The sequence below is a fragment of the Spea bombifrons genome, chromosome 5 (genome assembly GCF_027358695.1).
Source record: "Spea bombifrons isolate aSpeBom1 chromosome 5, aSpeBom1.2.pri, whole genome shotgun sequence".
Taxonomy (NCBI): domain Eukaryota; kingdom Metazoa; phylum Chordata; class Amphibia; order Anura; family Pelobatidae; genus Spea; species Spea bombifrons.
The window spans coordinates 47,619,381-47,644,560 of NC_071091.1; the positions used below are offsets into that span (position 1 = coordinate 47,619,381).

The 25,180-nt window shown below is 42.5% G+C and overlaps 1 protein-coding gene across 1 annotated transcript in view; it reads right to left on the reverse strand.

The window, feature by feature from the left end:
* Positions 1–8,697: 8,697 nt before the first annotated feature.
* LZTFL1 (leucine zipper transcription factor like 1) overlaps positions 8,698–25,180 on the reverse strand; it is a 28,823-nt gene continuing 12,340 nt past the window's right edge. Inside the window, exons 5-10 of the mRNA XM_053466103.1 lie at positions 24,243–24,314; positions 19,100–19,165; positions 18,480–18,557; positions 13,448–13,624; positions 10,765–10,868; positions 8,698–8,965 (exon numbers count right to left, since the gene is read on the reverse strand). Of these exons, the coding sequence (XP_053322078.1) occupies positions 8,947–8,965; positions 10,765–10,868; positions 13,448–13,624; positions 18,480–18,557; positions 19,100–19,165; positions 24,243–24,314 (516 nt within the window). The 3' untranslated portion in view covers positions 8,698–8,946. The remainder of the gene's footprint in view (positions 8,966–10,764; positions 10,869–13,447; positions 13,625–18,479; positions 18,558–19,099; positions 19,166–24,242; positions 24,315–25,180) is intronic.

The following is a 25,180-nucleotide window of genomic DNA, read 5'->3' on the forward strand; positions in this document are numbered from 1 at the left end:
AGAGTATACAAAGTATGTTTTCTGTGTTTTCTTGGAAATGCAATAGAAATGGTTTCATTTAATTACTTAAATGCAAATTCTAAAACAATGCATAATAATTGAAATTTGAAGTGCACTATAATTAAAGCGATTAAAGGTTCCAAAGTCTTGCAGGAACATTTTAAAGCAACTCAGTAGAGTAAACATGTTAATGCTTTAAAGTATAAGAAAGGATTAATGCGAATTATTTCATTGATTATAAATGAATCAAGCCTGGTGACATTTGTTCTTGATAAAATATCAGTGCAATTCCTGGGTGTGTCATTGCAATAAAAGTAATTAGTTTATCAGTTAGTTAAAGTTAATAAGTATACCAGTTAGTTTTGAACGCAGGGTTAATATACAAAAGAAACATTTATTTATGTGACATGCGGTACAATACTTTGTGGAAGACAGAGGACAGCAGATTCTTTAGCACTATTATAAAAGGGGAGAATACAAATTTACCAATGGCATTAAAATTGATATTATACAATTATTTCAGTCATTTTACTGGGTTTTACTAATTTAAAATTCTTCAGACACTTATTGAGATGTGTTTATTGTTTCTCATATCTTGTCTTACTATTCTTTCCTTGTGTAACAAACTTCTTGTGGAAAAGTAAAAAAGCACAATTATGCCACAAAATAAATGCAAAGGTTGCTGTGAGCAGGGCTGCGCCGAGGCAGGTGCACGGCACACAGGTGGCAGGAAGCAAAGAGGGGTGGTCACTCATGAAAAAGTTCTTTCATCAACTGCTTAGTGCCCCTCTCCTCTGCTCCCTACCGCCACTTGCCGTGGTGCTGCCCTGACTGTGGTGGTGTTCCCACCACAGGACTTCAGCGGGATGAGTAATAGTGAATATAATTAGAAAAGGGAGGGAGAAAGTTAGGGAAGAGGTAGATAGTGAGAAGGGGGAGTAGATGGTGAGAAAGGGGGTGCTAGGGAATGTCACCTGAATGCTGGGGCAAGTCCTCTGAGTGAAGTCTGGGTGCTGGGGCAAGTCCTCTGAGTGAAGTCTGGGTGCTGGGGCAAGTTCTGTGGATGCAATCTGGATGCTGCTGCAAGTCCAAGAGTGCAATCTGGGTGTTAGTCAAGTCTTGTGGATGCAACCTGGGTGCTTGGCAAGTGGATTGGATGTAACCTAGGGGCTGAGCAAGTGGTTTGGATGCAACTTGGGTGGGTAAGCAAGTCATGCGGATGCAATCAGGCTGCCGCGGAAAGTCCTAAGGGGTGGATCTGGGTGCTGAGCAAGTCCCATGGATGCAATCAGGGTGCCAAGGCTGGCCTTTGGGGTGTGTGACTTATCTATGATCTATGCATGCTACGTGGGCCAACAAATACTAATGTGCATTTTTCACTTAATCTTGGTGGTTTTCTGTCTGTTTTCTGATTCTAACTTTGTTAACACCATAAAAATGTAATTTGTTGATGTGTGATGACTCAATGTTCATATTTTTAATTGTGCATTCTGATGGGCTAACTGTTTATAGTTTCTTCTAGCTGGCCCTTTTATATATTTAAACTGGCCCTTAATAATGTATAGTTATTGGACACATGTTTTACCTTTAGCTACTTGTAAAACTAAGAAATTTTGAACCAATGGCCCAGCACATTATCATTATCTCTGACAATGAGATTGGGAGCGATTGGGAGCGGTGGTTCGTGTTGCGGCCCCCAGTGAGAGGTGGGCTGCGGTCTCTGACAATGGGTGGTTTTACTGTAGACAGGTTCAAGGTCAAGTTCAAGCTGAGGTCAGGATGCCAGAAGTCAGGAGTAATGATAAACAACGCAAGGTCAGGAATCCAAAGGTCAGAAAAACAGGAACAAGCCATGGTCAAACACTGAAGACGAAAACCAAAACGCGCACTGAGTAGCACTATGAAACATAGGCACGACCATTTAGAGGGCAAGGTCTTGATGTCCACTGAGGGCTCATAAAGGATAGGAAGTGACTAGGCACCAATTAGCGTTTTTGGCGCCAAAATATGAAAAGTCTGACGTCACTTCCCCTTTGGTGGAATCCGGCAGCCATCTTGAGTGTGGCAAGACCGTAGCCTATAAGTATAGGTGCCCGCAGTTCTAGGTCTTACCACCAGTGGGCGCACGCAAGCGGATGGAGGTCTTCCTCTTCTCTGTGCTGGCTGCTGCAGCTGTTGGCTGGTGGAGGGAGGTCCCCCTCTCTTCTGTAACAGCTGCTGTGGCTGTTTGCTGACAGTATGGTATGACCCTTGGAATTGGGTAATTCAACAATACAGTCCATCGCTAAATGGGTACAAGGAGCAGAGGGGTGAGGAAGAGGTTGGGCAGACCGGCAGGTGGTCTTCTGGATGCAGCACAGGCCATGACGTATTGCATGGAGTCTTTGCTCCAGTCTGGCCACCAGAAGGTTCGGGAGGCAAGCTCCTTAGAACCGTGAGACAGTCATAAAACCTCAGTTCTCAGCTCTATAGGTATGTTTGACTGGAGGTAAAGCTGAAGGAGCTGCATTCTGCGTGCCGGAGAATTGGTCAATGAAGGGCGTCAGGCGATGTAGTTGTACCGGTGCTACGAGTTTGGCTAATGGGATGATTGATTCTGGAAGGCATCTCTCCTCCTCCTCGGGTACCATAAACATGAGTGAGAGAGCATCCGCCTTGACGTTCTTGGTTCCTGGTCTGTAGGTGAGAACGTACGGGAACCGGGACAGAAAAAGCGCCCATCTGGCTTGAGTTGGGTTGAGGCATTTAGCGGAACCGATATATATTGCAGGTCATCTTGTGGTCAGGGAACCTGGGCACCTTCAAGCAGATGATGCCACTCCTCCAAGGCGAGGATAACTGCTAATAATTCTCTGTTGCCTACATCGTACTTCCGTTCAGCGGGTGTAAAACGTTTAGAGACGTATCCGCAGGGGTGCAAAATGAAGGGTTGCTGTGGAACGGGATGTCTGATTACCAGGGCTGTGATGAACTTCTCCTTTAGGCGAGTGAAGGCTTGAATCGCCTCAGGTGACCAAGATTGTGTATCGGAGCCCTTCATAGTAAGGGCCATGAGGGGTGTAGCGATCTTCGAGTGATCCTGAATACATTTCCGGTAATAATTGGCAAACGTGGTATGGTTGTTGGTGACAGATGGGATGGGCTGAGTATTTAAGAAACTCATCTACTAGGATTTTCTCGCACAACCATCTCTAGGGTTTACAGAGAATGGTCTGAAAAAGAGAAAATATCCAGTGAGCGGCAGTTGCGGGGACGAAAATGCCTCACTGTTCAAATAAACCTACCAAAATTATAGACTGATTTGTCTTTGTCGCTAGGCAAACATACAAAATCAGCAGAGGATCAAATAATTTTTTCCCTCACTGTACCCCCCCTTTTCACTAGCTTCCTCCTCCCCACTATCTAACCCCCCCCATTTGTAGTTCACTTACCCTGCTTAAGACCTTTGGTGAGAGTGCGGGGTCTCTGTCTTGCTGCTTCACTGCTGAGCGCCTGGATATGCCTTTACTCTGCACATCACTTGGCACCACGCTCCTACCACCAGTCATGAGCGACTGCTTGGCACCCCTCTCCTCCGATCCCTGCTGCCTGGGTGCCGTACACACCCACTTCAGCGCGGCCCTCACCTTGGTGATGGGACGGCCACCTGGCAGTTTCATTGAGGAGCATACAGAGGGGCAACGCATGACGTAGAAGGCCATAGCTCCCCTGCCGACGCCAATATTTACCTCATCAACGAGCACCAAAGAGGGAGGGACTGTATGTAGGAGGGTACACATTGACTGATTAATGCTCATTGTTCACCTACCATATGTCAAGCTCATTAATAGTTTATTTTAGTGCAGAGAATGTACTGTTGTAGAGTGGATAGAAGAAGCTGTAGTGTACTACTGTAGTGTTTTACAGGGAATGTGGCAGACATTTTTTCCCTGTTCCTGATTAAAGTTTATTTGATTAAGTTGTCCATTTAAGTTAGTAGCAAAACCTGTACTTTGTGGACAAGTTTATTTTTTTATCTTATCTAATCATATCATTAATTATTCTTCATTGATAAATATTGGTGACAATATAATATGTATAAATAATATTGTGGAAATTCAGTCCTGCTCCAGGGGGCTGTATGTTTCTATTATCTGTCAATGTCTGCCTGCCCAGGCCCAGTGCTCTAATACTGCTGCACCTCCTAGATCATCCTTACTCTGGGAGAACCTTCCTTTCTATTTATATCATGAAAGGTGAGCATAGAACACCATTTCGGATCAAAAGTGGCCATCTGAATTTCATCCTAGCCAAATGGCTGGGAAACAAAATTTGTTGCCTGAAAACAAATGCGGCAAAGACTAAATAAAAATTTTGTCCTACCGATTTTGCTTGCTGTGCACATATCTAATACACAGGATGTATAGAGAGATTTTGGACTGGGACACTGTACATAGTCCTCTGTATTGGTTTAGCCCCCTAATAATTGCTACATCCACTGGTGCAGGAATAGACAAATACTAAGATTTTTGTGATGCAGTTTTTTTTCTATATGTACTTTATACATGGTTTCTAAAGCCCTTTCAGAACTAAGCCACCGATGACCATAAAAGCATGCCCTTGCTTACTAACATTGGTGAGAACATGCAAAAGTGCCCTCAGTTCAGTGCCCTAGGCCATCTGTGTGGTGGCATCAGCTCAGATATCTAAATATTCCCTCCTAACTCTTACATCTATGCAGGGGTGACTCTTACACAAAGGTTATTCTTAAGGATCTTCCAGGGACCACTTAATATTAAAGATACATGTCGAAAATAAGTAGCAGACATTAGGATTTTACTGCATATTTAAAACCATTGAACTACACTACACTGAATAAAATTACCTCAAAACATACCACCATTAAGCTTTTATTAAATATCCCAACATATTTAGGGAAGTGTTTACTGTGTTCAACTGAATATAGAAAATGACCAGAATGGTGTCAATGTATACTAACAAATGGAATGGAAGCTGCTATCCCTGTGCCAGTGAACCATAAATGCTTAATAATTGTATTATTATTGTTGTTTTTTTATTGCATCATCATATTCTGTAGCACTGTACAATGGGAAGACATAACACTTTGACTTACAGAAACAACTGGTGTGGAGGGCCCTGATCAAATGAGCTGACAATCAATGCTGTATGCAAGGGGTAGTGTCCAGTTTAACATATGAATAACTGACATCACTTAGTATTGTATTAGTGAAGCGGTTTATCTTATGTGTGCATACTAAGTACCGTATTTGCTTGATTATAAGACCCGGAGGTCCTGTCTTTGCCCGGCGTTTTGACCTATGTGCGTATGCTCGATTAATGTTTTCTTGAGCCTGCGCACTATGGAAAAGACATCGGATGCGGGGCAGTGTATGACTGGGCGGAGACGTGGTGCCGGCGCCAATTTGTCTTCAACACGTAACTTCCGGTGGGAGAGGTATACATCTACACATTAGGGAAATAACAGCGACCCCTTGAAAAAGGAGAACCGAAACGGCGTAGGGGAAGTGGAGGTCATATTTATCTAATGGGTAAGCACTAGGGCACTTTATTTGATCGATAATAATCATTTGATTATCTGTGTATGTTTGCATTCTGCATAGGCACAATATGTTATAATGGATATAGGCGCACTCCATAGTGAGCAATTGATGTTATAGCATCTTATTCTTATTTATTTATATCATTGTCCATATGCACATAAGCCACTTTATATATGTAATTATACCGTATTTGCTCGATTATAAGACGACCCCCCAGAATCTGAATATTAATTTATGAAAAAGAAAAAGCCTGAATATAAGACGACCCTATAGGAAAAAAACTTATCAGTACATGTTAATTCATGTAAACAATTGTTAATAAAAGCTATGATTGAGAAAAATATTTTGTTTTTATTTCCTTTTTTTTTTCAGCCTGCCCCCCCAGTTATGCTTGCCACTCTGCCCCAGAAATGCCTTATACCCCCTATATGCCACTGTGCCCCATGATATGCCTTTTAACCCTCTAAATGTCACTGTGCCCCATGATATGCCTTTTGACCCCCTATGTGCCACTCTGCCTCCAGAATTGCCTTATACCCCTATATGCCACTCAGGCATTTAGGGGGTTAAAAGGCATATTATGGGGCAGAGTGGCATATAGGGAGGTATAAGGCATTTCAGGAGGCAGAGTGGCGTATAGAGGGTTAAAAGCATTTCTGGAGGCAGAGTGACATTAAGGCAGTTAAAAGGCATTTCACAGAGCACTCTGCCTCCAGAAATGCCTTATGCCCCCCATTTAACACTCCCTCCCTCCTCCAAACTTACCGGTGCTTCTGAGTCCCCAGTGCTTAGTCCCGGCAGCGCCTAGAGCTCTACGTGATTCGCGTAGACAACTTCCGCTTGAGCTCTACACGCTGCGTGGACTAAGCACCGGGGACTCAGAAGCACCGGTAAGTTGGGGGGGGCATAACACAGGAGGATCCAGGTCCCCTGCATCGCTTAGTCTCATAGTCAGACCTATTTGAGGTCTGATTATAAGACGATCTCGTCTTATAATCGAGCAAATACAGTACTTCTGTACCTCAGTTGTGTAAAAAAAGGCTGCCCTGATAGACAGAGAAAAAAGCATGTCCCCTTCATAAATGATATACTGATGTTTGCATTTGCTAATGTTTCCAATAGCATAAAACCCTATTGGCTGAATCCCAAATGCTCTATAAAAGCTTATATAGAAACACATATTGACGGCAGGTAAGAAAAATACAGTACTTCTAGTCTGGTTGTTTTTCCTGCCATTAATATTTGTAATGTAGCCATATATTGTTATTGAAGACCTTACATATTACATAAGCAGATATTCAGACACTACATAACCATAACTACATAAATGGAAAATAATTTGGCAAATGAAATAATATATGATCTACAAGGAATTACATGGTGATAGGAATTATCACAACCCATGAATATACAGGTAAATCAAAAGACAAACACATAAGTAAAAAATCATTCTGGAAGGCAAGTATCTTATCAGGCGCAGCACTATTCAAAAAGTTGAAGAGTTCTCACTGATTTAACTATATAGTATCCACTAAGCTGTCCTCCAGAAGAAACTCATTCGTTTTGGATCTTAATAAATGTATGTATTGTTATGCCATGGACTTGAAACCATAACCTTCCTACCAAGTACCCCTTAAGCGAATAGACCCCATTGCAGCCACATACTCATAAGGTTACCAATGTGAAATACATTATAAATCTTGAAACACATGGAAAAATTGCTTTCCTTTGTCCAAAATACCAAATAAGCTATTAAAAATTTGAAGCAATGAAATATTCCACCAGGGGGATACCTGTAAAATCCCTGTACACTTTAATTTGGTATTAAAGCTTGTTGTTATACTTAACAAAACTCATCCATGTCTAACAATAATTATATTTTTGGTTTAATTTGTTTAACATAACAATGAATCACAAACTAAGAAAACTAAGTGCATTACACTTGTGTCAAAAGGCTGGTATGATGTTAAAAGCATTCTAGAAAAACATCTTATCTTGAGGGGAGGTTAATTCTGAAAGTCATGATTACTATGACTTTCAGTTTGACTGCAGGTAGAGCTAAAACACGCAGGACCACTTGCTACATAGCCATTATGGTCAATGAAAAAAAAAAGTACCTCAATTATACCAGTAAATGTGTACATATTGCTGTGGGAGATGCATAGCTTGTAATTGTCATTTGTGGTAATCGAAAAACTCAGATTCATGTAAAGGGAACTTTAACTGTAACCACCTTCAGAGAAACTCTTTTTGGACAAATATAGTTTGTACCCGAAGGGGCCCAAATGAAGAATTCAATTACACTACATTTATAGTTTAATTACATTGAATGCATAGGTGTGTGCATTTATGAATCCTTGTTCACTCTCTATACTATGACAGTGGGGGCAGCCTTCAGGCTGCACCTCGAAGTCAAGCGGGCTACACGTAGGACGCCCCTTTGCTAAACAATAGTACCGTATTGGCTCGGATATAGGCCGCACCCGGATATAGGCCGCACCCTAAAAGTTAGGTGCTTTTTTAAAGAAAAAAAGTTTCTGCCCCCCCCGAGATATGCTGCCACTCTACCCCCCCCGAGATATGCTGCCACTCTATCCCCCCCGAGATATGCTGCTACTCTGTCCCCAAGATGCCCCCCCCACCAGACTTACCGGTGCAGACTCCACGGGGTCTTGCGGGGCCGGCAGGGGACATCTACGCATAACGCGTATTCAACTTCCGGCGCCGGCACTTCCCTGTGGGAAGTACCGGCAAGGAAGATTGTTCGCACAGACGTTCACCGGCAGCGGCCATGCGAGCATAAACAACCTCCGCTGCTGGCACGTCTCCAAGATGTGCTTTAAAATCTCCCTTGCCGGGACTCCCCCGTGGGAAGTGCTGACAGGAAAGGCTGTCTGAGCATATCAGAGAGTAGGATACAGGTCCCCTGCACCGCTGCGGGGGATCTGTATCCTAACCCCGCTGCCTGCCCGGCGCCCGGTACTGCACGTCCCGGGTGTCGGGGGCTAGACCCCGAATATAGGCCGCACCCCCACTTTAAAGACTTAAAGCGGGGGAAAAAAGTGCGGCCTATATTCGGGCCAATACGGTATATGCCGCATATGAACCGGTGCTCATTATGTTTCTCCACAAGAAGTACTTCTTATACCATTTCTTTATTATTGACCTAAGTTTTTGTTGTTCAATTACCCAAAGCCAAGGACATGTTGAAGCTATGTGATCTTTATGAAGAGCATAAAAATACAATGTTTTCTCAACACACAGCCCTGAACTGAAACATTTAAATGCACTACACAATAAAATAAACAAATAAGATAATTTAATACATATTATTGTGCTACAAAAAGTTGATATTCCTCGTTTACTCCAACTAATTTTTCATATCTCAGTCATCTGGTTCATACCTAGAACAGAAGAAAATTTAACAATTTAATAATTGTTTATTAAAATGAAAGGCCTATGCCCAGCCAGTCTAGAAAAAGTGGGGCAGAAATTTAGGGGATTTACTCACTTGAAATAGTAAATGTGATAGAAATATTTAAAAACATAAAGGGAATTTTAAAAGTTCATTGTAACGGGGGTATAAATGTTAAAACACAAGGTCATAATCTAAACCTAGATGGTCAGAGGCTTGGATGTAATGTAAGGAAGTTTAACTTTACTGAGATGGTGGTAGATAAGTGGAACAGCCTCCTAACAGAAGTGGTAAAAGCTAATATGGTAAGTAAATTACCGGTAAATTAAAGATACACGGAACAGCTATAAACCTGTCCTGAACCTATGAAAAGTCCTTGTCAATCGTAGGAAAAGGACTGCAGTTGGACCTGCACCAAAATATCTGGAAATCTTTTTCACATCGCCTGGTTTTTTGTTGATTTACTTTATAAAATAAAAATAAACCATAGTATTTCCAGATCTTTTGCAAATCCGGCAACATCGCCGCAAAGAGTAAGGATATCCACATATGCACTTTGTTCTAATTCTATTCCTGATGTAATGGTCACTACTGATAAAAGCTAACAAGGACTTTTATGAAATAGCATTCTAAATACAGACATTAATATGTAATTGGTCCCCCCCTTTGTAGCTATAGTAGCTTCCACTCTTCTAGGAAGGCTTTGGAGTGTTTCTGTGAGGTCAAGCACTGATGCTGAATGAGAAGGCCTGACCTCACAAATGCTCTACTGGATGAATTCCAGAAACTCTCCAAAATCTTCTGGCTATATATATCTATATTGAATGCAATGTCATAAAAGTCCACATTTATTGACTTATTAAAAAGGCGTAAAATGTATTTATTAGCTCATGGCATCTCTTACTTGTTGAGACATGGCCTGATAATCTTTTCAAGAACTTAGGAGACAGGGGGACCTATTCAGGAGCTTGCCCGTTTTCTTGCATTGCTGAATTGAAAAACCTCAGAACTAAATGTAGCATTAGAAACTTCCTTCCTATTTGTATTGAATGCTCAAATCCTTCCCAGAATTACCGTATTTGCTCGATTATACCATTGTCTTACATTCGAAGTTGTCTAGGGATACACTGGTAAGTCGAGGGAAGGTAAGAGCGGCATATGGTGGGTATAAGGGCTTTCTGGAGGCAGAGTGGCAAATAGGCAGAGTGGCATATAGGGGGTTAAAAGGAATATCAGGGAGGCAGAGTGGCATATAGGGGTAAAAAGGAATATCTGGGAGGCAGAGTGGCATATAGGGGGTGTATAAGGCATTTCTGGGGGGCAGATGTGCATAACTGCATAACTGCAGGTGCATTTTTTTCAATCAGAGTTTTTATTAAATATGAAAAACAGGTTTACATGTGAATTAATATTTACAAGTAAAACCTTTTTCTTATAGGGTAGTCTTCTAATCAGGCTTTTTCTTTTTTTCCTAAATAAATATTGAAATTTTGGGGGGTCGTCTTATAATCAAGCAAATACGGTACTTATATTTATATTGAAAAATCATATGACAATGCTGCACAATGGAATATTCAATACAATTGCTGCCATACAAACAAGAAAAAGCTTCTCAAATGTTTCTGTATTACATAATTATATGTAGGAAAGAATAAAATGATCTGTTAAAATGTATTTGTTTAATATACTAGAGCGCTCAAGTTATATTTCTCAAAGTGAAATAGCACCTCTGAGTGATTTCTTTGTCTTAGGTTAAAAAACTAAATAATAGAAAAAACTGATACTCACTTTAAAAGTTTCTTTCGCAAATCCTTTATCAGATCATTTTTCTTATTCAGAATATCTTTCATATTGCGATAAGCAGTTGTCTGCTGAAATTTCATTTCTAGTTCCTAAGTGAAAAAAATAAATAAAATAAAAGGGGATGAGACTGCATTGATTGCTTATATTTAGCATATCTTCCAAAGCAAAAGAAAAAATAAAATTTTGCTATCCATGCGTATATAAAATATACAAAGCACTGAGGCAATTTTAAGATTGCAACATTTTGCAAAAGAGTAAAAAAAAAAAATTCTATAATTGCATCGACATCAAAAATAAACCTGAGACATCAATTGGGCAGAAAAATATTGTGATGTAAACACCGATCAGCCATATCATTATGACTACTGACAGGTGAAGTGAATAACATTGATCATGTTACCTGTCAGTGGGTGGGATATACCGTATTGGCTCGAATATAGGCCGCACTTTTTTCCCCCACTTTAAGTCTTTAAAGTGGGGGTGCGGCCTATATTCGGGGTCTAGCGCCCGACGACCGGGACATGCAGTCCTGGGCACCGGGCAGGCAGCGGGGTTAGGATACAGATCCCCCGCAGCGGTGCAGGGGACCTGCATCCTACTCCCCGATACGCTCAGACAGCCTCCCCTGCCAGCACTTCCCACGGGGGGGGGTGTCGGCACGGGAGGTTGTCTAAGCGCATCGTGCGGACCTCCGCACGATGCGTTTTACCTCTGCCCCCCCCGGACTTACCGGAGCAGACTCCCGGGTGTCTTGCGGGGCCGGCGGGGGACATCTACGCAATACGGCACCGGAAGTTGTATTGCGTAGATGTCCCCCGCAAGACACCCGGGAGTCTGCTCCGGTAAGTCCGGGGGGGGGCAGAGAAGGACAGTGGTAGCATATCTCGGAGAGGGAGGACAGTGGCAGCATATCTCGGGGAGGGAGGACAGTGGTAGCGTATCTCGGGGAGGGAGGACAGTGGTAGCATATCTCGGGGAGGGAGGACAGTGGTAGCATATCTCGGGGAGGGAGGACAGTGGCAGCATATCTCGGGGGGGGGACAGAGTGGCAGCATGTTTTTTTGGTGCTTTTTTAAAGAAAAAAACTTTTTCTTTATAAATGCACCAAACTTTTAGGGTGCGGCCTACATACGGGGGCGTATATATCCGAGCCAATACGGTATTAGGCAGCAAATGAACATTTCGTCCTCAAAGTTGATTAGAAGACGGAAAATGGGCAAGCACTGGGATGTGAGCGACTTTGACAAGGGCCAAATTGTGATGGCTAGATGACTGGGACAGAGCATCACCAAAACTGCAGCTCCTGTGGAGTGTTCCCGGTCTGCAGTGGTCAGTACCTATCGAAAGGGGTCCAGGAGGGAAAAACTGCGACAGGGTCATGAGCGGCACATTGATATATGTGGGGAGAGAAGGCCGTATGGTCACATCCAACTGCAACTGTAGCTCAAATTGGCGAAAAAGTTAATGGTGGTTCTGATTAGGGCTGAAACAACTAATCGATAATGAAAATAATTTGCCAATAGTTGAATCGATTTTATCGATTATAAGATAAGGGTTTTTTCAGAACAAATGCTCTGAAAAATACCCTTTGTCAAATAGAGGTCGGATTATAATAACTCTAAGATCCAGATCCCCCGTAGCGCTGCAGAGAAGCCGGATCCTTCTCTCTGGCAGCTGGTGGGCGTCTGTTGTGTATGGAGCTATGTAGCTGCAGACCAGTCAGGGTGCCCATGCTGACTCCTGTCCACTGCCAAAAGCGCCTACAATACTGACGGCATTTATCATAATGCTGGGTTTGGCAATCGCTGCATATATCTATATCCAAAATGGGTATGGAAGCCTACATCAGTAAATGTAAAGACGCTAGTTTAATACACAGTGTTTATCTTGGCTTTTAACGCAGTACAAAAACAAACCGAGTTGCTGCTTTAATCATTATATTATTATTATTATTAATATTGTTATTTGGTATTTAAAATAATGTAGTAACAGTTGTACAAATTTGGAAAAGACAGTCAAGAACTAGGTACATTAAAGAAAAAAAATCGAAATGAAAAAACTAAAGTTAAAAAACGAAACCTGGCTGTGCGTGAAAACCATCTCATCACAGAAAACCAAAAAAAGCAGAATGTATTCCACAATACATAAGAAAAACATCTGCAATTTGTATATTTATTACTTGCTTATCTAATCAAATATTTTACCACGTTAATATAATTTACACCTAGCCATATACAGTTATTTCTTAATGTTTGAAAGTATGTTAAAAGGTGCTGTTCTCAATAGATCACATGTATTGCTCTCCAGTGTGTTAAGCAAATAAACCTTAGCAAATAGGTTCCTTTTTTTTCATCTGAAAGTTCACAACACAGAACACTCTAATAAGCCTTTTCAGTTATGTCGGGGTTACCTACCAGTGACTACTTTCCTGTCATACAACAATTAAGTGTTCCCTTGCAAAAATGACATAATTATTTCTGAGAAGAGTGTAAATAATAAAACTTACTAGGGAAAGTGTTACATTTGTAAGGTGGAACAGTACCTTTTCATTTGTGTTATAACGCGAACAAGGGTATTTCAGATGCAATATTAAATTTTTTTAGGACTTTTCCCTCTCTGCAAACAAGTTACACTTTTAGGTTATTTAGTATATACAAAACACGACAACCTTTTCAGCTAAAGAAAGTTGTTCCTGGACCTTGAGAAGATCATGTTTTGATCTAATTAGATTTTCCTCCATGCATTTTTGGTTAGATTTACGCTCATCCAATGTCTTTTCAAATTCAGTTTTAAGGTCAGCCAATGTTTTCTCCAAAGTTTCAACCTCTTGCATGCCCTGTTTCTCCTAAAACAACAAAACATATGAATGCAACAAAAATAAAATTCCATAAGAGCATAAGTACGATAAAATATTGGTATATGAATACTAGTTTGAGTTTATCTATGATGATTGATTTTTTCAACAACCGACCTCAGACTACAACACATTTAAAACAACAACAGAAGAGTAATATACCGTATTTGCCCGAATATAGGCCGCACCCCCCCACACTTTAAGTCTTTAAAGTGGGGGTGCGGCCTATAAATGGAGTGTAGCGCAGGAATGCACAATTCGTATCACCCGACGCCCGTGACATGCAGTTCACGGGTGCCGGGCAGGCAGCAGGGTTAGGATACAGATCACCCCCACAGCGCTGCAGGGGACCTGCATTTTACTCTCCTATACGCTGAGACAGCCTCCCCTGCGAGCACTTTCCATGGGGGAAGTGCCGGTAAGGGAGATTGTTAAAGTGCATCGTGCAGACGTTCATTAGCTGCGGCGATGCGAGCGTAAACAATCTCCGCTGCCGGCACGTCTGCTCGATGTGCTTTAACAATATCCCTTGCTGGGACTTCACACGGGGACAGTGCGAGCAAGGGAGATTGTCAAATCACATTGTGCAGATGTGCCGGCAGCGGAGGTTGTTTACGTTCGCATCCCCTCAGCCAGTGAACGTCTGCACGATGCGCTTTAACAATCTCCGGAAGTTGTCTACGCGTATCGAGCAGATGTCCCCCGCCGGCCCCGCTAGACACCCGGGAGTCTGCATTGGTAGGTCTAGGGAGGGGGGCATATCTAGGGGGCAGAGTGGCAGCATATCTCGGGGGGGGGCAGAGTGGCAGCATATCTATTCCACTAAGTTGTTTTTTTTTTCTAAGAATCTTACTTTTTCTTTAAAAAAAGCACCAAACTTTTAGGATGCGGCCTATAATCGAGCCAATACGGTACTTCTTTGTGCTAAATTATTACTGATTTCAATCCCAGTGAACCTAGACCTTGCATGCATAATAGACTCCATGATTTGAAGTTTGTAAACTTAATTTTGACAACTAAAAATGTCCTATATAGTCCACAACTCTGCAGTCAATATGTCAGAAGTGCAAGACCTGAAAAAAACATTGCACTGTACTATTACACTAATTGTCAACATTTGCAGTCCTATTATTGGAAACCCCTAGGGGCAAATGAAAACATTGGCATGCAATTAGACCATATACCTATTTTTTTTTTTTGGAAGAGAATAGGTAAGTAAGTGGTTAACAAAAAGATTAAAAATGGTTCCAGATGGTTTCCAGCCTAACCAAATAATTATAGTGTAAGCTAGTTTATTGTAATATATTACTTCTTTTTCCGTTTACCGTATATTATGTGTTTTATTTTACAAATGGAGAAATGATAATAAACCTTTGAAACGCAAGTTTCTGATTAATATAATTAAAGCTTCCTAAATTACAGGAGTATGTACTCTTATACAAAGCAGCTCATGTTTATGCATAATGTGAGTTGTACTCCACAGCACATAAATTGTGGAATAGTTTGACACTGAACTTGTTGTGGACATCTAACTACTGTCAAGCACATTATGTTTTTTTAAGGTGCCTACATGTGTTGCAGGAAACCCTTGTGAAGAATGTTACCAGCAGATCAGGAGGCATCACAAATGTAAAACAGTAGTCCCAAGCTGTCTGATCAATACATTACTTAACTTTCTATAACTCCTAATATGTTAATTGAGACCTGAATGTCTCCTGACAAATACACTATGCCAGGCATGTCCAATCTTTTTTCGAAGAGTGCCAGATTTGATGAAGTGAACATGTGCGAGGGCCGACCATTTTGCCTGACATTTTCTGAACCATTAAAATTAAATGCAAATTAACTATTTTATGCAAAGTTTATTGAAACCTTCTCACAATCTCCCCTCTCCCTCCCTACCCCCTTCTCACAATCTCCCCTCTTCCTCCCTACCCCTCCTTCTCACAATCTCCCCTCTTCCTCCCTACCCCTCCTTCTCACAATCTCCCCTCTTCCTCCCTACCCCTCCTTCTCACAATCTCCCCTCTTCCTCCCTACCCCTCCTTCTCACAATCTCCCCTCTTTCTCCCTACCCCTCCTTCTCACAATCTCCCCTCTTTCTCCCTACCCCTCCTTCTCACAATCTCCCCTCTTCCTCCCTACCCCTCCTTCTCACAATCTCCCCTCTTTCTCCCTACCCCTCCTTCTCACAATCTCCCCTCTTCCTCCCTACCCCTCCTTCTCACAATTTCCCCTCTCCCTCCCCTTCTCACGATCTACCCTCTCCCTCCCTACCCCCTTCTAACGATCTACCCTCACCCTCCCTACCCCCCTTCTCACGATCTACCCTCTCCCTCCCTCCCCCCCTTCTCACGATCTACCCTCTCCCTCCCTCCCTCCCTTCTCACGATCTACCCTCTCCCTCCCTCCCTACCCCCCTTCTCACGATCTACCCACTCCCTCCCTACTCCCCTTTGTAGGTCACTTACTGTCAACTCCTGTGTTGGGAGCGTGAGGCGTTTGTCTCGGGTGCCGGCGCTTCACTGCTGAGTGCCGGCATATGACGTCATATGCCGGCGCTCAGCGTGAAGCGCCGGCACTCGAGACAAACACCTCACGCTTCCAACACTGCACTCTGGGCAGCGCAGAGGCAGGCGGCGGTGGCAGCGACGGCGAGCAGAGGAGTCCTGGATTTCTGTCAGTCAGGGGGGCCCAAGAGGTGCCGAGCGGTCGTTTTCAGCAACTGCTCGGCACCCCTTGGGCCCCACTGACTGGCAGAACTCCAGGGCCCGGTCGCAGTCGTGACCCCGGTAGTTCCGCCACTGCCTACAATTTCTTCATCAGATGCCCTTGTGGCTGTGTGTGCCGGCGCAGGGAGAAGGAAAGCCCAAATCTAACGACGTCCGAGATCGCAAGATTTGGGCTTTCCTTCTCCCTGCGCCGGCACACACAGCCACAAGGGCATCTGATGAAGAAATTGTGTAGGGGAGGGCAGGGGCGTACCTAGAGTATTTGGCACCCGGGGCGGATCCTGTATGTGGCACCCCCCCCACACACACTTTAAAACTACCTGGCCGAAACTGAATATGACCCCCCCACACACCATAAAAAAATCTAACACTTTTATTTAAAGTAGGTAACACACCAAAATAGGACAAAACAATTAAATAACAATATATATATATATATATATATATATATATATATATATAATTGTTAACGGCAATCACATTCCTATCATGCCCAGGCATACCCAGATTCCAGGAGGCACTCGCAGACTTGGCATGATAGGAGTATGATTGCCTTATCTACCCCTTCTCGCTCCCTTCTGCCCTATCTTCCCCCTCTCACTCCCTTCTCCCTATCTACCCCTCCTAACTATCTACCCTCTCCCTCTTTGAAGTTCACTTACCTTTCAGGAGTCCTGCGGTGGGGGTGCAAGGCCTCGGTCTCCCAGCTCTGCCACTGTATGGAACAGTATAGAGTGATGGGAGTTATGATGTACTTTAGAGCATAATTATATAATGAAAAATACATTGGAAATGGTACAGCATAACACCCATCACTCTCACACATTTACCAATCCACACGCATACCAATCCACACGCACATACCAATCCACACGCACATACCAATCCACACGCACATACCAATCCACACGCACATACCAATCCACACACACATACACCAATCCACACACACATACACCAATCCACACACATACACCAATCCACACACATACACCAATCCACACACACATACACCAATCCACACACATACACCAATCCACACACATACACCAATCCACACACATACACCAATCCACACACACATACCAATCCACACACACACACCAATCCACTCTCACTGTATGCTTTCCTACCTTTCCTCTTTTCTCCTTACAGCTCCTTTTCCTGCTCTTCGCTCCTCTTCTTCTTCAGTTCTTCCTTCTTCTTCCGAGGGTACGGGGTTCAGAGGGCACGGACAGCGGTGGGCGCGGCTTCAGTGTTGTGCGCCGGGATCTGACAACAAACCCCGGCGCACAACAGCTGTTGCCGCGCGGATCGCAAGGGAGCGGTATCGGAGGTCTTTAACAGACCTCCGGCTCCCTTGAGTGATTTTAAGCCAGGTTCAAGGGAAATCCTTGAACCGGCTTAAAATCACTCAAGGGAGCCGGTGGTCTGTTAAAGACCTCTGATACCGCTCCCTTGCGAGCCTGCTCCTCCAGCGGCGGACATTACTGTCCGTCTCTGGAGGGGAGCCGGGTGCCGGCAAGTTGGCACCCCTCTGATGAGCGGCACCCGGTGCGGACCGCCCCCTGCTAGGTACGCTACTGGGGGAGGGTTAGATTTCAACCCTATTTAAAGTTACTGTAGACGAGGGTTGAAATCTAACCCTCCCCTACACAATTTCTTCATCCGATGCCCCTGTGGCTGTGTGTGCCGGCGCAGGGAGAAGGAAAGCCCAAATCTCGCGCTTTCCTTCTCCCTGCGCCGGCTGATGACGCCAAGTCCCGTGGCTCACCTGGGGGCCGTATCAGTCCGGAACGCGGGCCGCAATTGGCCCGCGGGCCGGACTTTGGACATGCCTGCACTATGCTGATTTAAGAGAAAGATTGCCCTAGGGCAATATAAGCCAAACTTTACACAGGCATACTATTAGTTACCAGAGTGTAGCATGAGAGGGCTCAATGCAATTTTGCAAACTGGAATAAAACTGCATTTGAAACCAAGAATTATAAAAAATATTAAAGTCTATTTATTAGCTGTTAAAAAAACATTTACCTTACAAAACTTGAATGAAGTCTTGAACATCATATTAATTTCCTAAAACTTCAGTATCATATATAAAATATGATGCTTACCTTATGTGCATCCTGAATTTTCTGCAAGTCTTTCATTGCACGCTCAAATCTTGTCTTTTCATCTAAAGCACTGGTTGCCTTTGTAAAAATGAAATCATAATAGGATAAACCAACTGGACACACATAACAGAAAATTAGCAATCATGTATGCCCCCATATGCCCCCCAACTGAAACAGCCCTTCTGTAGCCTTGCCAATGGAGCGGATACCCTAGACAAGCAGCTGAAGAAAAAAGACTGAAGAAGAGGCAAGAAAAGTGGAGGATAAGGGGTACCTTATCCAGTTCCAAGACAGATCCTTGAGGTCTTTATCTCAAAAGGAGCCTCCGGTAAAAACCCAACAAACAAAAACAAACACAGCAACAACAAGTGGTATAAAGAGAAATCCCTATCTGTCCTTCGAAAAAAAACCCTATCATTTGTGTGGTTACATTTAACATGGAAATGGGGAATCATGGTTGAACAAACATATGGTAAAAATGGCAATAAGCTCCACTTCCTATAGGGCATAAAATCCCTGGTGGTCTCAAAGGGGGTCAATCTTCTCCAGGTAAAACAGATCGGGATTTTATTCATTCATTCATACTTCAAAGTTCACAAAAGTAAAACGATGTGCGTTACCTGAGCCTCAACTGTTTTTAAACGTGCCTTCAATTTTTCATTTTCTTCACTGAGTCTTGCAATTTCCTATTTGGGTAATAAAAACAATGTTTGTTGTTAAATGTTCAAAATGAGGATTTTGCTGAAATGCATGTTAGTTTATACGGTTAAAGAGAAAAAAATTGCTACAAACAAATACTCAAGATATGCGATTCTAATCATTGGATTAATAAGCACTTGTAATGTAATTTAAGCACATGGTCTTTTTTTCCCCTTGCTACTGAAAATGCTTATTCTGCACCAAAAAGCTCTAGAATATGTATCAGAGTATACCGCATAAATTAGTGGATGCTTTCAAAATTTAGATTCAAGAATGCACCTTTATATTTTATTGTACTTTTATGACTAAAGGGACCAATAAAAACTTGCCTGTCATTACAGTGCCCGACACTGACAAGGCCTTGAGGAGCACAAGCAGGTCAGGGATTCTGTGTATACGTGTCAGAAAAAAAGTATATTACCGTATTTGCTCGATTATAAGACGACCCTGATTATAAGACGACCCCCCAAAATCTGAATATTAACTTAGGAAAAAAAGAAAAAGCCTGAATATAAGACGACCCTAAAGGAAAAAAGTTTTACCAGTAAATGTTAATTCATGTAAACTATTTTTTTTAATAAAAGCTATGATTGAGAAAAATATTTTTTTTGTTTTTATTTCCTTGTATTTTCCAACCTGCCCCCAGTTACGCACATCTGCCCCCAGGCTTGCCACACCAATATGGCACTGTGGCCCATGATATGCCTTTTAACCCTCTATATGCCACTGTGCCCCATGGTATGCCTTTTGACCCCCTATGTGCCACTCTGCCTCCAGAAATGCCTTATACCCCTATATCCCATTCTGGCATTTAGGGGGTTAAAATGCATATTATGGGGCAGAGTGGCATATAGGGAGGTATAAGGCATTCCAGGAGGCAGAGTGGCATTAAGGGAGTTAAAAGGCATTATATAGAGCACTCTGCCTCCAGAAATGCCTTATACCCCTATATGCCACTCTGGCATTTAGGGGGTTAAAAGGCATATTATGGGGCAGAGTGGCATATAGGGAGGTATAAGGCATTTCAGGAGGCAGAGTGCTCTATTAAATGCCCCCTTAACGCCACTCTGCCTCCTGAAATGCCTTATACCTCCCTATATGCCACTCTGCCCCATAATATGCCTTTTAACCCCCTAAGTGCCAGAGTGGCATATAGGGGTGTAAGGCATTCCAGAAATGCCCTACACACACACACACACACACACACACACACACACTTACTTACTTACCGGTGCTTCCAATTTCCTGCTGTATTGCCGGGGCAGCGGGTTGACGTCTCATTCCGCGGCAGCCGGGAGGAGGTGGAGTTGGCAGCGGGGGTTTGTATGCGTCCGTCGCAAATACCTTCCCCGGCTGTCAGCGATCAGGAACTCTGGAACTCTGATCTCTGACAGTCGGGGAAGGTATTTGCGACGGACGCATACAAACCCCCGCTGCCAACTTCACCTTCGGAAGCACCGGTAAGTGCGTGCGTGCGTGCGTGCGGGGGGGGGGGGGGCGACGATAGGAGGATCCAGGTCCCCTGCAGCGGTGCGGGGGATCTGGATCTTAGTCTCCTAATCAGACCTCTATTTGAGGTCTGATTAGAAGACGACCCCGATTATAAGACGAGGGGTATTTTTCAGAGCATTTGCTCTGAAAAAAACCTCGTCTTATAATCGAGCAAATACGGTATTATTTTTTTTTTTTTTTTTTTTTTTTTAAGATATCTGTTCCCAACCTCAAAGACTGATTGTGGCCTCAGGGACTGGAGTTGTGCATCGGTATTCTATTACTAGAAACTTGCATATAAAATACAAAATTAGTTGTAGTAAGAAATTTGCATAATGTTAATTTTGTTTTTCCACAAATCAAGGCAAGATAACAATTTGGAAAATGGATTTATCTGGAAAAAATGCCTTGGAGGATAACTGCTTTCCCAAGGGAGCAGTTAATATTGCAGGTTACTTTAATAGTCACCTAAGGAAAACCAGAAAAAGAGGTTATTTACCAAACGACCATAAGGTATAACAAACTTTATGGTTGTTTTGGCCTTACATAACCAAAAATAGGCAGATATTTTTTTTAAAAAATGCAGGTAATATCTAGTGCGAAATATTTGTATTGGTAGCATCAATTATTTTTATATGTTGGGGGTTCTGTTCTATTTTCTTGGAATGTTGTTTCACACAATATTTCGGCATATTATGTTGTATTTGCTAGAACCATAAACGGTTAATGTAATTTATATGTGGCAAATTCTAATCAATCAAATGTACCGTATTTGTCGATTATAAGACAAGTTTTTTTTCCTGAATAATACGACCTTATAATCGAGGTCGCCTTCTAATCAGACCTCCAATAGCTGGAAAAAAATGTCCGCAGCTTTGGTTGCGAGCAGCGTCTCTTGTACTAGCAGCAGGAGAACAGGAAGCCAGCAGAGTCGTCACATGACTCTGCCCCACTCCTTCTTCCTCTGGGGCGGGACAAGAGAAGTTGCTCGCATAGCCGGACCCCTGCAGAAGTCTGCAAGTGAGAGATCTGCAGTTCAGGTAAGGGGTGGGGGAGAGTTTATGAGCAAGTATGTGTGATTAATGGAATGAATGAGTATTTAAATGTTTGTGAATGAGTGTGTGTGTGAGATAACATGGATGTGTAAGGGGGGGTGGTGGTAGCATGGCATTGGGAGGCTTGAATCACACTACTATCATCCCCAGGTTCCAGCATATACTGGCTGCCTGGGCCTGATAGGAGTGTGATTGCTGTTAGCAATATATATATATATATATATATATATATATATATATATGTGTGCCTTTTAACCGCCTATATGCCCGTCTGCCCCATTATATGCCTCATACCACTCTGGCATATAGGGGGTTAAAAGGCATATCATGGGGCAGAGTGGCATATAGGGGGTTAAAAGGCATTTCTGGAGGTACATATATATCTATATATATAGAGATATATATGTACTGCCCCCCAGTTATGCACATCTGCCCCCAGGCTTGTCACTCTGCCCCCAGAAATGCCTTATACCCCCCTCTATGCCACTCTATGTGCCCCATGGTGAAAATTACAGGCGTCTCTCTTATTTTTAAGTGGGAGAACTTGCACAATTGGTGGCTGACTAAATACTTTTTTGTCCCACTGTATATGCCACTCTGCCCCATAATATGCCTTTTAACCCCCTATATGCCAGAGTGGTATGAGGCATATCATGGGACAGAGGGGCATATAGGGGGTTAAAAGGCACATCATCGGGCAGAGTGGCAAATAGGGGGGTATAAGGCATTTCTGGGGGCAGAGTGGCAGATGTGCATAACTGGGGGGCAGGTTGGAAAATAAAGGGAAATAAAAAATATTTTTCTCAAATCATAGCTTTTATTAAATATGAAAAAATAGTTTACATGAATTAATATTTACTAGTAAAACTTTTTTCCTATAGGGTAGTCTTATATTCAGACTTTCTTTTTTTTCTAAATATTCAGATTTTGGGGGGTCGTCTTATAATCAGGGTCGTCTTATAATCGAGCAAATACGGTATTCTTTTTCAATTCAATCTCAGTGTGTGTTAATACACATACACTGTTCTAGATGCTTTATGCTTGTGCTCCAGTAACCTTCGCACTAGGTATAATAAACCTGACGTCTATGTGATGGGTTAGAAAGTGTCGTTTTAAAACATTAGGAACAATATAGTAGTACAATATACTTTTATTTTATAGAATAAAAGTTAGCAGGAAAGCCTAAGGGATAGCAATGTGTATTGCTTGGATGAAAGAAGGGAAAGGGGAGATGTTATGGGAACATTTAAATACCTACAGAAGGGACGTTTATTTAAAATGAGGAGAAATGATAGAACAAGAGGTCATTCTAAAACTAGAGGGAGTCAAAGGCTAGATTTAATGTAATACAGTTTTACTTTAATAGGAGGGTGGTAGATATACTGAATTTGCCCGAATATAGGCCTCACTTTTCCCCCCAACTTTAAGTCTTTAGAGTGGGGGTGCGGCCTATATTCGGGGTTTAGCGCAGAAATGCGCAATTCGTATAGCCCGACGCCCAGGACATGCAGTTCCAGGCGACGGGCAGCTCTGCAGGGGACCTGGATCCTATTCTCCTATTCTACTGCGCAATACGTGTAGACAACTTCCGGTTCCGCCATTTCCGCCGTGGGAAGTGCTGGCAGGGAAGGTTGTCTGCGTGATGCGAATCAACAACCTCCCTTGTCGGCAGAGTGTCAGCATATCTGGGGGGGGGGCAGAGTGTCAGCATATCTGGGGGGGACAGAGTGTCAGCATATCTCGGGGGGACAGAGTGTCAGCATATCTGGGGGGGCAGAGTGTCAGCATATCTGGGGGGGCAGAGTGTCAGCATATCTGGGGTGGGGCAGAGTGTCAGCATATCTGGGTGGGGCAGAGTGACAGCATATCGGCATATCAGCAATATTGTTATATTGTGACCATGTGGTCACCACACTGACAAAAAAACACCTTCTAGCATTGCAATAATCTGTCTTCTATCTTGTATTTTGATTTTGTGTTGTGACAGTTGAAAAGATCAATTTTGTACCATCCTCCAGCTACTATATCGGGATATGAGCTGTTCTCACCATTAAGTACGGTATCCAGGCACTGTAGACATTTATGGGGGTCAATGCAATGGGACAGGGTCCAAAGGCAGCTATCAAGTCTGTTGTCTTCTCCTACATATCATGTTATCCTTTTGTAGGGGACAATTAAAATCCACTACACATGTGTGAACAGCCCTTGATAGAAGAGATATTTGATCTTTCCAACTGGCCCATTCAGAGCTGTGAGACAAAGTAATTCTGACACTCCCTCGGACCGACTGTCCTAGGTCTATGTGAGAATATGCTCTCCCATTTCAGTTACACATTTTCCAGCGGTTGTCTATTTGATAAGTACTGTTGACATATAAAATAAATCAGTGTTTCCACTATTGTAAGATAGTTTCCTGCTTGTGTCTTTTAGATCTAGTTAAAGTCAGTCAAATACGACAAAACAGATACTTTTATCTTGTGCACTTTATAAATGAATTCAATACAATGAAAACACCTACCCTATTAAGCAACTCTGATGATCCACCTTCACAAAGCGGGGCAAGTTTAGGTTTAATAAGCTCTGTATTTGACTGTGAATATAATTAGAGAGAAAAAAAAAAACATTTTAATGATAACATTTGCAAAACCACTCAAATCACATGTTTTAACACATTTGTATCAACTGGTCTTCACCAAGCTTAATTCGGTGTTACAAGCTTATTTCAGAAATAGATCCTTGTGATTAGTTTTTCAAACCACAGAGGCAAAGTAACCGTTTTCTTGTTTACTTATTTAAATCATTAACCCCTTTGTGGCAATGGCTGATTTTTCTGCGGTGCTCGTGTTAAGCTGTAATTTTCTTTTTTCCTGTTTACTGAACCTTCAAGGGATGCAAGTTATGCATTGTGTTTTTTGGGTTTTCTTTCTTGAGATCTCATAATTTTGATTGTATCATATAATTTACTAAAAAAAGTATACAAAAATGTGGTGAAAATTTTACTCATCTATAAATACTAATGAAATTTACTAAACAGCTAAATAGACTCTACTATTTGTCCTGAGTTTAGAAACACCCAATGTTTTTTTTTCACGTTATAGGGCAATAAGTACAAGTAGCGTTTTGCTATTTCAAAACCATTTTTTTTCCAAATGTGGTAATTTTGGCCCCATGAGCTATTTCGGGTATCTTTGAAGCGGGTCAGTGTAATTAACCCAATCAAACCATCTATTTTTGAAAACTGGACACCCCAGGGTATTTCAAATGCTAGTATTTTAACTCTTTCTAACTCTACCCCTAGTCTTTGTCAAACTTTGCGGTAGTTATGCTTTTGCTTTTTTCTTTGTCTTCTGTCACACAACACCCCAGTATGTGATAAGCAACATCTCCCGAGTACAGTGATACCACCCATGCATGGGTTTGCCTGGCTGTTTGGGGGCAAAAGGGCCACATGTTGAT